Genomic DNA, 16,367 nt, shown 5'->3' with positions numbered 1-16,367 from the left:
GTTTAAAAGGACAAATTAAAGTAGCTCTAATCCGGGAGGAGTAATTGTATCGAATCGCTCCTATCTGGGAGGTTGCACTACGCTTCGGTACTAAGTAGTAGTGGATGTAGCGCCAATGGAAATTGGCATGGGTCCTCCGGACCACACGGGCTTTCCGAGCAATTTGTATTATAAAAATGTACAAAAAAGAAAATGCTAAAATGCTCTCTCTTTACTTACGGTTCCACCATTCAATATAAAATATTATTTCATATGTATTCCTAATTAAATAACTAGAATATAAGTTGAAACATAGCTGCATATTTCAAGGTGGTCGGCAATGTTTAATTACGAATAGTTTTATTCACTTTTCAAATTATGATGTTTCACTTCTTCCGTTAGAACTTGACCATTTAGCAGAAGTGCAACTTTGTGTTTTCGCACAAAGTGAAAGATGTCAAATTCTAATGAGAATGTACTAAAAATTGGCGCCACTTTGCAGTGTCCATCGTTTGTTTATTTTCTCTCTTGTTAAGTAAAAGGGTTGTCATTCGATATGCGTCGATTAAATAAATATCTTGGATTTTCGTCCATCTACTATTGGATTTTCGTCCACATAAACTTTGTAAACAAAAGGTACAGATATTGTTTATACGAACAATATTTCTTAAATAAAGGATTAATTAATTTTATTATAACGAAATTGATACTGATGTTGTTTTCTTTTTTTGTTTTGGTTTATTTTCATTTATTCATTTATTTCCTACGCAAACAGGGGTATTTTAGGTCTTCTTATGGTACCCCAGTAGATATTTCGATGGAAAAGTAATTTAATTGCCTTAAGTTTTGGTACATTACTATCCGGAGTTATTTGCACCATAAATATACGTAATGCATTTTAATGTGCATGATTATTGTTTTTATTGATGCATGGACTCACGTTAATAATTTTTAGTTCATTGTCTTGTAAAGAAGATAGTTCGTTGAAATGTCTTCAGTACTTAAAGATTTGTCCAATCCTTTTAATAAAAAGGTTTTAGTTTTTAATCCCTTTGGAGTAAAGGTAAAAAAGTTAGCTTTAGTCCAAGATATGCTTTTACTCTTAAAAAATCTTCTAGGCAGTTCATAAGTAATGATTTTTTATTTCGGTATTCCTTAATAGTGAAATTTTTGATTTGTAATCCATTTTTTCTCAAATTGTTTAATAATTCTTTATCGCCCTGCTAATATTTTTCAATGTCTAACAATGCATAGTAGTTGTTTTTGTGTTGTATTGCATTTGGCAATGCCATGATTTCTCTATCTCGTTTTCTCTTAACGGATATTGCTTTTACACTGTTATGTCTCTCTGGGTTATGAGCACTAGTGCTCTTCCCAGTGTGGTTTAATTTTTTGTCTCCTATTTTGTTGATTTCTCAATAGCTGTACAATAACAATTACACTGTGCCACAAATTTTAACTCAAGGTCTGTGCGGTGGAAAATTCCTTTTGGAGATGAAAGCCCTTACTGAGTATATTAAGAACCCAAAAGGAAATTTTCCCCATAGGTCAAGATTCTGAGATATCGCGCGATGAATTTTTTGAATTTTCGCCTATGATGCTTGAGAAAATAACTTTATATCTCTGTTTGCCGTTATTGTAGCTTCGTTTTGAGATTACATGTCTTCAGTCAAATCGAATGGTGAATCTTTTTGTAGAACATTTCATTCTTCTAACTCAATTCTTTTCATGTCCTTTTCGTCCTTTCTTTCTTGAACCGTAGTAAAATTATCACAAGATGAGATTTTACAGCATCCAAATATTCCACAAAAATATTGCTCAGAGAATTTTAGGTACGGTTCTCATTGACAACTAACCGATATTGTCACGTTTTCATTGTCTTTTTTGACATTTACTCGGTTTTTGTTCAGAAAAAAACTATGTTTTATTTTTCTGTATATTCGTTATTTGTTATGTATTGGTAGGTAGACATACCCATTGGTTATCGCTTATATTGACATCTGGGATGTATCTGAAATATTTACCATATATAGCTCCCGATATGCTAAACACGTTATTGGCAAATTTTCTTGGAGAATAGATCCGGTTATCTAATATTTTGAACCGGATATAACGATATAAAACCCGGATTTTGTACCGATTTTAAGTAACCGATTAAGGTTATATGTATACCATTAGAAAGCTAATAAAATTGCCAATCAGGGAAAATAAATTTTTTGACAGCGTCTTACCTGAGTTCGGTGCTAAAACAAAAAACCCGTATTCTTGAACCGTTTTTAAGGAAAAATATCACTGCGCGTATATATGAAGATCAAAGCTTGGTGGGGTAAATATTCTTTTTGCCGATGAAAGTGGATGAAGTTAATATTATGAACCCGGAAGGACAGTTATGCGGTAGGTCAAACTTCTGAGTTATGGCGTGATGCATACATTCTTGATGAACTTTAAGAGCACGACAATAAACCCGTAACATAAATTCCATTTCGCTATAACTCAGAAGTTTGACTTACGGCATAACTGTCCTTCCGGGTTCATAATATTAACTTCATCCACTTTCATCGGCAAAAAGAATATTTAACCCACCAAGCTTTGATCTTCATATATACGCGCAGTGATATTTTTCCTTAAAAACGGTTCAAGAATACGGGTTTTTTGTTTTAGCACCGAACTCAGGTAAGATGCTGTCAAAAAATTTATTTTCCCTGATTGGCAATTTTATTAGCTTTCTAATGGTATACATATAACCTTAATCGGTTACTTAAAATCGGTACAAAATCCGGGTTTTATATCGTTATATCCGGTTCAAAATATTAGATAACCGGATCTATTCTCCAAGAAAATTTGTCATTAACGTGTTTAGCATATCGGGAGCTATATATGGTAAATATTTCAGATACATCCCAGATGTCAATATAAGCGATAACCAATGGGTATGTCTACCTACCAATACATAACAAATAACGAATATACAGCAAAACAAAACATAGGTTTTTTCTGAACAAAAACCGGGTAAATTTCAAAAAGGACAATGAAAACGTGACAATATCGATTAGTTGTCAATGAGAACCGTACCTAAAATTCTCTGAGCAATATTTTTGTGGAATATTTGGATGCTGTAAAATCTCATCTTGTGATAATTTTACTACGGTTCAAGAAAGAAAGGACGAAAAGGACATGAAAGGAATTGAGTTAGAAGAATGAAATGTTCTACAAAAAGATTCGCCATTCGATTTGACTGAAGACATGTAATCTCAAAACGAAGCTACAATAACGGCAAACAGAGATATGCAGCTATTTTCTCAAGCATCATAGGCAAAAATTCAAAAAATTCATCGCGCGATATCTCAGAAACTTGACCTATGGGGAAAATTTCCTTTTGGGTTCTTAATATACTCAGTAAGGGCTTTCATCTCCAAAAGTAATTTTCCACCGCACAGAAACCTTGTTGCACAGTGTTATTATTATTTCAATAGTAAGAAAACAATTGATGTGATCTTCCGTTAAACATATCCGTACAGTATGAATGTCTAATGAAAACTCTCTAATATATTGTTTATTTGTTTTTTATATCCTTTCTGCATACGAAATAGCTGGCATTTTGCTAGTTAACTCACGGCAGCTGACACGAGAATATTAAAAACAAATACAAGATCAAAGATATACCCATTCTTTTGGAAGAAGATACATTTGATAATAGCCCATTTAGATATGACTTCATTAGCCGGATTTAGCACATTATCAGGTTTTATTTGCTAAATCCAGCCAAAATCTACCAGATTTCCCATATAAAAATAAATCCTCGTATTGAGTGGATTTGTTTTAAATCTGGCATAAATCCTCGTATACAACTCTGTTTTTTGCATACAAAAGGTTGCAAGCTGGCACAAGAAACGAGGTAGATGCATCGGTGAATTGCTACACTAAAAATAATTTAAAATTTAAAAATTTGTAAACAAGGCGGAAAAATTAAATTTGTTTTGATGTACAAAGTTGATTTAATCAACCAAGACTACTATTTACGATGTCTAAACTAAACACCTGCATGGATACAACTGAATATATCAGTTCCGACATTTTTCAACATTGAGTGAGTATGGATATGTAGAATGTAGTTTCAGTTACAAGTTGATACTGATACTTTTTCAAACAGGTATATGAGTTGGTATAGACAGAAAAAAAGGAACATATTTGTTTATATCTGGTTTATACAAACTGATATAAATGGATATTGGTGTGATACAATAAGTATTTATTGTATGTAGCCCAAACAAAATAGGAATTGAAATAGAAAAATTCCCACAGAGCTGAATTTTGGTGAAAATGTAGGATTTGTCATTACAAATGAGGTCCTAAAAATCTCTGTTAATCCCATGCGTGCAAAGAAACTTTTTCATGGTCATAGGTCATATTTTTGGGTTTTTTATATATCTCAAAAACTGTGAGCCTTACCAAAAAGTGACTAAAGCAAAAGACAACGACCGTAAAATTCTCTATAAGATATCGCGTTCCTAAAAGTCACATAATAATGATATGCACATATAAAGCACCTATAACTTATTTGACCCGAAAGTCAGGATGCAAAATCTGGTTAGACATGGACCGAGTACTACAAACCAAATCAAAAATGTGAATTTCGAATTTCTTCAGAATCATTCCATGGACCAATAACAAATTCTGCATTATGAAAACCATTAGGAATAACAAAATCGTTTAATTTTTATGGAGGGTATATTATGTTTGTCATTCTGTTTGTAACTCCTCGAAATAATAATTTAAGATCATATAAAGTGCATATGTTCTTTATCAGCCTGCTTCTACACCGATATAGCGCCATGACTGAACTTCTGTGGAAATGACTTTAATGTCCGAAGTATGTAGGTGGATAATACTTCGGTAAATGTATTGTAGGTCCATTCAGCTTGGAACAACCCCTACCTTACAAAGTGACGCGTCGTTTTAAGGGCTTTTGAAGGTATTATTCTCTTAAGGTCAATCCCCGACCAGAACAACAACATTTTCGGCGGTGGTGGCCTGAGTATTTCAGCCATGAAAACTTATTTACAAGTTGTGTCGTAAGATACTCCGTTCGGACTCGGCGATAAAAGTAGGTCCCATATCACTGTGCCAATATGAATCATTGATATGGAAGAAGTATGCCTTCTCCCTTCCGGGATGTTGTATGCACATATAATATGCAAGTATTTGTTTAAACTAACCATAGGAAAGCAAATATGTTACTCTCTCTATCTCCCTCTCTTTTTAATCAGTACCACACCAATTTAAAAATGTGCGTTTCATTATTAGGTCGGAAACTTTTCTAGTAGCCCTCGTACATTCCACTCACTGAACCCAGAAAAACATTGGAATTGATGCGTTCAGTTATAACAGTTCATGTCTTTAATATATATTTATCCCCTAAATAATAAAAATGTTATTTTTTATGAAATTTTCCTTAGAAGTTATTCACACAAGCCTGTTACACCTATAGTATCTGTTGGTATCTGTAGTATTTGAAAAATATCTGTTGTACAACAGATACTTGAGAACGAAAAAACAAATAAAGTTCTCACTCGTTCATATACAACACAGAACCATAGACTAATGAATTGTAAAGACAAAGAAATGCTCTCACCAATGTGGTTAACATTGAGTTTGTTGACAGAACAACTCAATTAAAAATGCGAATAAACACGATTTTATAAACAATTTGTTCTATCAAAAACTGTATGGGGTTAGTTTTTGACGAAATCTACATCCTCTGATAGAAATATAGAAGAAAATCTTTCCATTTTCCTCAAAAATCGCCTTCTAACAATTTTGAGTTTTTCTGTTTGAGTCGGTTGACAGCACATAACATGAGTATTTCTTTGTCTTTACAATTCATTAGTCTATGCACAGAACTGTTTCTAACAGTTATGTTATTGTGAGTATACACAACCCAAACAATATCATAACTGTTACACTCATTCCCACATTTATATCATATTATATCTGTTATGTATATGATATATCTTGTTGATATAAACAGTTATACCATTGCACGTGTTTAGTCTAAACGATAAAATAATTCGTTAATTTATTTTAGATGGGCAAACTGCGATAAAATAATTCTTTATTTGCTCTCTAGTTAGCATTAGTAGCATAATGTGCTAACATTTTCAGTATTAAACAATAAATTTGTAATTTGACGTATGTTTTTTGAGACGAATTCAATTTACAAAAAATTCTTTTGACGTTTCAAATTCGATCAGATGGGCTGATGCATCTACCTTGGTAATTGTGCTATGAACAAAAATCAGCTGACTGCCATTTAAATCCTCCAAAATGTATATCTAAATGCAATGAGATTTGTACTGGATTTATTAAATCCAGTCGAGGATTTATGGCTAGTCTAAATGAGCTATAACATAAAACAATTTCTTTTAGATATGAATGTATATAATTTGATTTAAATGGTGATTAGTTTTGTCACATCAAAATATTATATAAGAAAAATTTGAATAATTAACTTACTAATTTGTATTAAAATTGTAAAACCAAGGGCATATAGGGCCCAATAAATAAAAAAATATTCTTACCAGAATTCAACGGATGGTAAATATCCTGTGAATCGCCCTCTAACTTAGTATATTTGCCGTTTGCTTATATGTTTTCTTACAGACTTCTTTTAAAATAAACAATGAGTTTTGAAAAAAAAAAATTGATCCGAATTTAATATCATATTTTGCCCGAAACGAGTTATTTTTTCGTCTCTGACTCCGACTCCAGCAAAATTGCTCGACTCCGACTCGTAAAGTCCAATTCCGAAACCCTGGTTAAAAAAATAAATTGCATAACTCTTCTATTTGTCATGAGATTTCATTGGTTTTTCATTTTTTAAAGCTAACTTAACTTCATTTTTGTTAAAAGTAGGCATTATTTTCACATTTTAAAGGAAAACGTTATAGAAATCCTTTGAAAAAAGAAGAAACCTAGTTTTCCTACATATAACGCTATAAAATCAAGAAGACGTAGTGACCCAAAGAAACCAAAGCTTTTTTCGTCTTCCATGGACTATTACAAAACTGAATTAATAAATCATTATCTAACATTATAAAATAACCATTTTGGTCCATTAACTCATTTGGTCAACCACTAAATAGTTTACCATCATCAGCAATAATAATAGGTGGGAAACCGACCTCCATACCAAATTTCGTGATGACATACCTACGGACGTCGATTTATCTCGTCGAGATAAAAACTGGTATACCACATTGGGGTCTACGACGAATGTTCTTAAAGTATTAGGGATGTCATTATCACAATAATTAATATTCAAAGAATACCAATACAGGTACATGTAAAGATATTTCATATTTATAATAATTAGAATTAAAAATAAATCAAAATTACTGGCCTTTCTATAGTGTACATCAGAAGAATCATACAATTTTCGTATCAAAGTACAACAATTGTAATTCTTTCTTTTAGTGGTACCATTATCTGTTATTCTAAGGCCGTACTTTGCTGAGCAGTTACCGCCATATCTTCAATATGCAACTGTTGGAGTTGTTATAGCTAAAGAGATTCTACGATCAATAACAAAATCATTTGAAGAAAAAGCTATGCGTTGTGTGCCTAAGTCCGTTAATATATTCTCTAACTATAGTAGAATGGATGTCTTAATACATTCAGGTGGAATGCAAATATCTTATCATTCAATGCTATCACTAACAGGACCAATGAAAGGAATGCCGCGGTTGCCTGGATTAAACCTAACTCCAACCCAAATTTTTTTTCTAGTCTCTGCGCAAGAGCTTTGTGCAGATTCGCAATATGCAGGAATCAATACCGAAGCGCCCGAATTTGAACATATGTAAGTAAGATTTGATTCACATTATTATATTATAGCTTCTTAGCATAATATTTTGTCTGCAGCATTTTGAAATATTGAAAGTCAAAATTTGTTAATATCGATTTGAAAACATTTATTTTTTTTCTGAAATTGCATGAACGATTTTTGGAGTATGGATTCAGAAAAAATTCCCATTCTCGAATCCGTTCGAAATACTAATTTTGGTCATTACAGGTTTCACTTCTGATAATAAGAAAACATTTTTAAAAAACGATTCTTAGTATATTTATTTATGAGTACTTAGGTTTCAATTAGAAAGAATTCAAAAATATAATTATTTATAGTTGTCTTATTAGGAGGAAGGTCATTATTTATTTATGACCTAAGGCGTTTGTATTGAAAAGGTGAATTCTAGGGAAGTTTCACACACCCAACCAGTATGCTACGATCGTTTCGCTGGTGGTTTAACTTTGCTCATCAGGCATATCGGATAATAATTGTTTAATAAAATTCAAACTGTTTATGCATATTTGTATAAGTTCAACACATTGATTCTACGGTGTCCAAAACTGAAACCGGTTACCCGGCTTTGAGTTAGGAAACCAAAACTCGTTTTTGCCAATAACGTAATTTTCGGTTGACCGAAAAACCCGGTTATTTGTGTCGGTTAACCGGCTTTAACAAAATAGTAATATTGTTAATATTTCATTACAATTGTATTCTTGAAAGTAAACTAAACTTAACCAACACCAGGTACTGCAAATTTATAAATGTTTAAATTTGAAAAATATTTTGTGTAAAATGTAGAGTTTTGCCAATCGAACTATCTAGTTCACTATGCAATTCCAATGGTCCTTTGAATGAAAAAACTGTGAATACGTAATATCACACGTTAGTTTTTATGACGTTACTCATACGTTTTGGACCCAGTACAGTGAACTAGGTAGCAAAATTTAAAACGAATGTTTGGCCCACCATAGTCATTATTTAACAGACCGCCGAATTTTCCGATAAACCTTATTAGGCGAAGTCTGTGCATAATTAACACGATTGTTAGTCGAATGTCAGGTTATAAATGGTAACAATAACAAAATGTATTTTTGATTTAGGCATTTCATGATAATTTGAGGTTGGCAAAGCAAGACGAAGAATTCGGACTTAATAAAATGTAAACTTAATTCTTTTGGTACACAATTTTATATTTGTAAGGGCTTTTACTATTCCATGTACTCGTATGTCCCCATTTCTAGGTTTGACATTCAACCAAGGATAACAAGAATATTATAAGACAATTATATAATAACGAAGTAATTATACTTGATCTGCCCCTTGCGCACATTTTTAATGAAATATTTATTAATTGTGGACCTATTTAACGAAACAGGTTTTAACCGGTTAACCAGTTTTGAAATTTTTTGAAAATTGAAAACCGGTTATTGAAATAATTGAAAACTTCGGTTAACCGACAACCGTTTTTTGGACACGCTAATTGGTTCGCCAATGTATATGTTCGATACACTGTTTCGCTCTTTTCTTCTACCTCTCCTAAGAGCCTTATTCGCATCGTTCGCATAGTGGGCTACATAGTCAATATACATATCGAATTTGAGTAATCGCGATTCGCGAGTACATTAAATCAAAAATACTAAAAAAAAAAACCGGTTTCAAAATGGCAGCATCCATAAAAGGTGGATGCAGTGGATATGTATTAAAAAAATATACATTGAAGTGTAATGCTCATTTTGTATTCTTCTGCTTCTACTACTTCTCAATTTAAACGGTTTGACCGGCAATCGAATAACAACGTGAAAACCTTGTGTAAAGGCGCCGAAATTGCGTTTCGGGAAATAAGAACACTAACGTTTTAGTTTCTGATTCGATAAAAATCAGAAGTTTTATTGAGTAAATAATAAATATAAAATTAAATAAAGGGAAAATAGGAAGAACAGATTACCTGTGTTACGGATGGCGATCGAAAACAAGGTGTCAATAACAATGCCGAAAGGTCGCGTAGGCGCAAAAACAACACTCGTTAGAAAACTCCAAGATGAAAGATCAATGTTGTTATAAAAAAGCAGTCAGCAGTTTTCTAACGATTGAGTGAATCAAACACAATGGAAGTAAAGCGAAAATTTCCAAACAATACAAATTTAACTGAAATATATTAATTCTTACTTAAAAATTGGAGCCGAACTAGCAGAATTATCAATGTTGTAACACAGACCGATAACCAATCTGACTTGAATAGACTGAGCCATCCCATGCCACCAAAGAGACTCGCCACGAAAAGGGGTTTTGAATGCTCTCAACAAAGAAATTTTAAGACGATTTCCTTAACAATAATTTCCCTAACCAATTTCAAGGGAGCGATAACGCAAAAATAAATGTACGAACACTTGTGGAGACTCAATTCTTTTAAGAATCTACGAATTTACGCCACACCGAATAATTAGCAGACAAGAGAGGATCGTCCCAAACAATTTGATCAATTTTGAATTCTCAAATCAAACTTCAATTCTCATTCAAAGTTCCCGATAGAATTAAACGATAACCCTCTAACACAATTTTTGGATACAAGTCTGCACCTAACAACAAATTCACAGGACGTGAATCGAACAAACTAGCACCTGCCAGACAAATACTTGGCATTTGAGCTCTTAAATCAGAGGAAACAGTAAACGACGGTAGGTTTCCCGAAATTAACGGTAATAACAAAGCACGTGTTTCTAATAACACCGAAGAATCACAAGGGCTTCCAATTTTTATGGGACAAACTTTTTGTGAATTTATCGAAATTGCACAATTCGCACCCGAAAATAACAGCATTCGTTGAACATACCGGAAGTTTCAACCTATTCTGAAATTGCTCTGTTAGAAAAGAGGATTAAGAGGCGGGGTCTATTAAAGCCCTAGCTGCATACGAAATGCCACAATGCAGTATGTTCACCATCGGTGTTCCCAACAGAACCGACATATTCTATGAAGTATGAAAGACCTGACGAGCTACATATGCCGAGGATGTGGATGGACGAGAAGGATCAACGGGTGGAGTGTTGGAAGGAGTAGAGGTGTTCCTGCTGACCGAAGAAACACTTGAGGTAGAACTATTTGGAGACGAGTCGCTAACAAGGTGTGATGAAATCGATTACATTTCGAACACCGACGGTGTCTACTGCAACTTTTACTTCATGCCCCTTACGCAAACAATTCACACATAATCTACGACGTTTCACAGTGGAAAACCTAGTCGAGACATACATGTTTTTGAATCGAGGACATTCAAAAAGGAAGTGGAACTACTCGAGACAAAGAATGCAAACATTTTTCTGCGAGGTTTTTGGAGAACGAGAAGTACTCGTATTAGTCATGTACGAGTCAAGGTTTTTCACGTTAGACTCAGAAAACTATCGAGATCCTTCCACAACAAAATAGAAGCTTTGTCTTTCACGATTTGCTCCCACAAATTTTGTGTTAGTTTAGGTAGACTTTGTAGACAAATAAAGACCACGAAAGGATTCCAATTTTACGATAGCAAAAATTATTAAAACGTCAAAAAATTACTATTTTTATGTCCAATTACAATAAAATAATAATTTTTTCCAAATCGATTAGTATTGTCGTAAATGCGGACTGTAGGGTGCACGATAATCGAAAATGTCAATAAATGCATTTATTTTTATATATACACACACTGCAATTTAATATGCAAACAATTTTCTCTTTTATACCCAACGTGTAAACTAGCCCCAATCGACCGACCCGTAGCGTACACGCAAACAAAAGAGAAACGAAAAATATATTTTCAATAGGCTAGTGGCAGCTGCCTAAAGCAGTGGTACATATGTACATATGTAAGTAATGTGTGTGTATATAAAAAGCAATAGACCGATGGTGACGTAGGTATGTCACTAGCGTATGTATGTTTATATTATTGTGTATTACTGAACAGGGAATAATGCGAGAGTTAAAGGAAATAATTTGGTGTATATTTCGGCGGTTTTTTCCTTTTGTTAGGCACTACAACACAGCGGTAACCCTATGGAAATGTTAAAGTAATTCATTTTCGTTAAATAAATGAAATTTGCCAAATTTAACACGACTGTTAATTAAATTTTATTAACAGTTACACCACCACTCTGGATATTTATGTTTGTTTATATTTTATGTTATTTTTTCACAAAGCGAGCTCAAAAAATAAAGAAACAGGGCACTTACCTGTTGTTTGTTTATATTTTAATGGGATGTAATGTTGATTATGATGTTAATGAGGATGTTTGGGATGATTATGATGTTGATGCTGCTGCGAGAATAAATAAACGAAAACCAATTAGAAAAACGAAAACTCCAAAAGCTCGTATCCGGCTCGATTGGACCAAAATGTAAAGGCGCCGAAATTGCGTTTTCAGAAATAATTAGAAATAAAAACACAAACGTTTTAGTTTCTGATTCGATAAAAAGCAGAAGCTTTATTGAGTAAATAATAAATATAAAATTAAATAAAGGGAAAATAGGAAGAACAGATTACCTGTGTTACGGATGGCGATCGAAAACGAAGTGTCAATAACAATGCCGAAAGGTCGCGTAGGCGCAAAAACAACACTCGTTAGAAAACTCCTAGATGGGAGATCAATGTTGTTATAAAAAAGGGGTAGGCAGTTTTCTAACGATTGAGTGAATCAAACACAATGAAAATAAAGCGAAAAGAGAGCATTTCCAAACAATGCAAATTTAACGGAAATAAATTAATTCTTACTTAAACACCTTGTTTGCTTCAAAGTGTCTTACCTATTTTTATTCATTTACGCGATCATAGCTTCCACGCAAATTAATTTTTAGCCACATTCATGGGCTTTTCAACTTAAACGCCGTATACATTAGAACCTTTTTCCCGGTATAACCTTCTTTGTGAGGATTTATTTGACATATAACCAATGCAATTGACATTTAAAACCCAGTGGGTTTGTTAAATCCGGTTATATATAAACGTACTATTAAGTCCTTATCCGGAAATCACACTACAATGACTTTGCGATTGTTCTGTTACCTTTTGTATCCATCTCATCATTACTGAAAACACCAAGAATTGACGTTGGATGCCTGTAGAAGTGGAAGAAAAGCTTAGAACCCGAAGCAAAGAAATATTGTTTGGAACACAATATTTCTTCCAGATTCGATTGCGTGAAATAGAAAAGAAAAACACAGGCGGAATCAATATGTGATTTTGAACAGAATCTTGCTCTTTTTATTGAAAACAATAGACAATAAGTTTGTTGGAAATCGATGCTTACCGAATGGATGGTTGAATAGCAAGTGATTTATGATTGAACAAAAGGAAAGTATGAAAGTCATAGAAAGCACAGACGACACGCATGCATATGTGAGAGGTATGTGCGAAGGAAAATTTATAAATAGAGTTCGAAAAAAGCCTGTGTTGCCAGATGTCAACAAGGACCTCTATGACCCAGGATTTTGACGTTAACATCACCGCCCAATTTGCAGTAAGGCTGCAACGAAATTAAAGAATAAAATTCTGTGTCGTGTGTACCTTTCCGGATTACAATGTTGTGTAATTGAAGTAAAAAGTTATTGAAAGAAAAAAATCGAATATGTATGTTATGGATGATGTATATGTAGCTGAAAAAGAAAGTTTGTGTTTCGTTCATGAAAATAGAAATAAAAAGAAATCGGTGCAATTTTTTCTCTGGAATTCAGAATGTTCAGTCTCAGAATAGAGACGTATTATTTCAGAATAGAAATAATAATGTTTCAGAATAAAAACGAGTTACATCAGAATAGAAGTAACTATAGTAAAAGCAGGACTGGAATTTCACTGAATGTGGTGCCTTGGAATATAATGTCCACGAACGAGTGTTCAAAGCATCTGGAATCGTCATTGCAGTATGGAAGGATGGCAGGAGTCTTCAAAGCGACGATCAGGACCAAAGGATGACAGTTTTGGTAGATGCGGGAAGAATTCGCCGGATTCTGGTTCTCTGGAGCGGGCGATGGATATAGCACGGGGTGGCTAGATCTGCTGGACATATGGCTCTAGTATACGTAGCAGGAACGAATATGACGGATTGTTATATATTGGGCATCAGAAAGAATATAACGGATTGTTGTAGATTGGACATCAGAACGAATATAACGGATTGTTATAGATTGGACACCAGAACGAATATAACGGATTGTTATAGCTTGGACATCAGAACAAATAAATAGTACTAGAAAGAAGTACTAGTTTTGGGCGGATATTACACGTACACGTCCGTCTGAACCCATATACACTTTCGAAATGCGGCCGAGACACCACGCGTTCGGTGGAAGTTTGTCGTCGATGACAGCGACTAAGAAATCGACGCTAACGTCGGGCTCGCAAGTTTGCCAATTGTTGCGCTTCTGAGAACAGAATGATTGGTATGTAGACTTAAGCTTTTCCCAACGAGTAAGGTAAGGTGCTGAATTTACACCGAGTTTTGCCAACTGGAAATCATGAACTTCCACGTCGGGAACTGAACTCTTGAAATCGGTATCATCTGGATGAACTGGAAATGGATTGGTAGTAGCGGATTTGAAAAGATCTTCACAGCAATGATCGGAAGGAGATAGGAAACGCGAAACCTCTTTATGCGAAGAGATTTTGCAGCAATTTCAAACAATGTTGACTGACCTGGACGAAATATTGTCAATTGGACCTGTTAAGATTCATCCGAAGATAGTCTCTTAAGGGAGTGTGTTTTCGAAAAACAGTTGAAACATAAACCTTGTCGTCTAATCTCAGAACTGCGAGCCTCAGGATTCATGCGTAGGAAATTTGGACGTTTTCGAATAATGTGAACCTCATTTGGGCACAAGGTACACATTGGATCGGAAACTTTACTCTGAAACGAATTGAATATTTTTGACGGCTTAGATTTTCCGTCGGACGAACTTTCCTTATGACTGGAACCAGGAACACTTCTGCGCATCTCGGAAACAGACTCTAACGTACGGAACCTATTGGTCAGAAATGTGTCCAATTCCGCCCACCGTGGAATACTGGACCTTTCAGAAAGAGTGTGTTCCCAAAGCGTGAGTGTGGAATCAGGAAGCCTGTTTGAACACAAGTAAACGAAAATCGGATCCCAACTCTCCACATCAATATCATAAGTCTTCAGAACGGAAATACAAGAGTTTATATCGCGCTGAAGGCGTTTCAAACCCTGAGAAGACTCGGAATAAACAATGGGCAAATTGAAAAGTACTTTAAGCTGGCCTTTGAAGAGAATTCGCTTGTTTTCGTAGCGATCGGAAAGATTGGACCAAGCTTGAGAGACTCCATTACTGGTTAGTGGGCTCTTCCGAACGATCTCGTTTGCTTCGCCTTCGGTCTTCTGAACTAAATGGAATAATTTTTCCACAGGACTGAGACGGGAATTATCTATGTACATAGCCGTGAACATGTCCCGGAATGTGGGCCATGTCATGTAATCCCCGGAAAAGACTTCAGTATCGCAAGGCGGCAAGTTGAAAGAATAAATAAATAAATAAATAAATAAATAAATGGGATTGAGGAGCTGGACTAGACTGGCGGGAGATTGCTTAGGAGCGGCAGATGCCTGCAGTTCGTCTGAAATACAATAAGTAAGGTAAATGTTTTTGAACTTAGCGCGAATTGTATCCAGTTCAGAAGCTTGATATTCGTCACCTGATTCCTCTTCCTCGTGGGCTTCTGAAACGTATTCTTTAACAAAAGTGTCATACTCGGATTTAACTCTAGTCCATAAGGACTTTATTTCATCGGTATGAAGCCGAATTAAGTGAATAGAGTTGACTGGAAGAATATTATTAGCTAAATGTCGGCTAAACGAATAAATGAATAGAGCGACATGGACGAAAAATCACAAAAATATATAAAAAATAGATATGTGAAATTGGAAAAAATATTTGAATCACACAATTCAGAAATATTTACGTCGTTCTATACAAATATATTTATTCAAAATAAATATACCTGTACCAAAAAATCGTATTTCTAGTTATGCGAAATAATAATATTGAATAAAAAATAAATATATTTTCAAACACCAAAAATGTATATAAAATTGGATAAATTAATTTTTTTGTATTGAAAGATATTTTAAAATATCGAAAGAAACAACCAATTATTATTTTTCTAAAGATTTAGCAGGTTTAATGGAAGAAAAAATCAGTTTGAGATTTTGACAACCCTGTATTTTGATTGTGCTCTGAGAGTCGAAAATCGATGTGTAGAACCCTATTAGTATATGATCGTATGAGAGGGAATAGAAAACAAGTAACAACAACAAAAATACTGAAATATCACCAGCGGGAAGGAATGCAATGAGAAAATAATGAAAATATAAAAACTGTTGTTGTCACTTGTTGCTAAATCACATACAAGAATTAATTCAGCGCGAATTTCGAATTTATGCGGGAATGAAGCACAAAAGGATGAGAAATAATGCTTACTTACTTACTTAGCTGGCCCATTGCAGAACATTTGTTCTATAGGCCGAACTAAGAAAAGATCTCCAATTCTCTCTATTTG

The 16,367-nt window shown here is 34.2% G+C and overlaps 1 protein-coding gene across 3 annotated transcripts in view; it reads left to right on the top strand.

The window, feature by feature from the left end:
• Positions 1-16,367, top strand: part of Nepl16 (Neprilysin-like 16) — a 760,847-nt gene that overhangs the window by 689,495 nt on the left and 54,985 nt on the right. For 2 of the 3 annotated variants that reach the window (XM_073956162.1, XM_073956170.1), the window contains exon 9: positions 7,453-7,837. The exons of the other annotated variant lie outside the window; for it this stretch is intronic. In XM_073956162.1, coding sequence (XP_073812263.1) covers positions 7,453-7,837 — 385 coding nt within the window. The remainder of the gene's footprint in view (positions 1-7,452; positions 7,838-16,367) is intronic. 3 annotated transcript variants of the gene reach the window in all.

Source organism: Musca autumnalis, unplaced genomic scaffold (assembly GCF_047663935.1).
Source record: "Musca autumnalis isolate F117 unplaced genomic scaffold, ASM4766393v1 scaffold_1, whole genome shotgun sequence".
Taxonomy (NCBI): Eukaryota; Metazoa; Arthropoda; class Insecta; order Diptera; family Muscidae; genus Musca; species Musca autumnalis.
The sequence above is the reverse complement of the archived record's forward strand: the minus strand, read 5'-3'. Positions and strand labels throughout refer to the sequence as shown.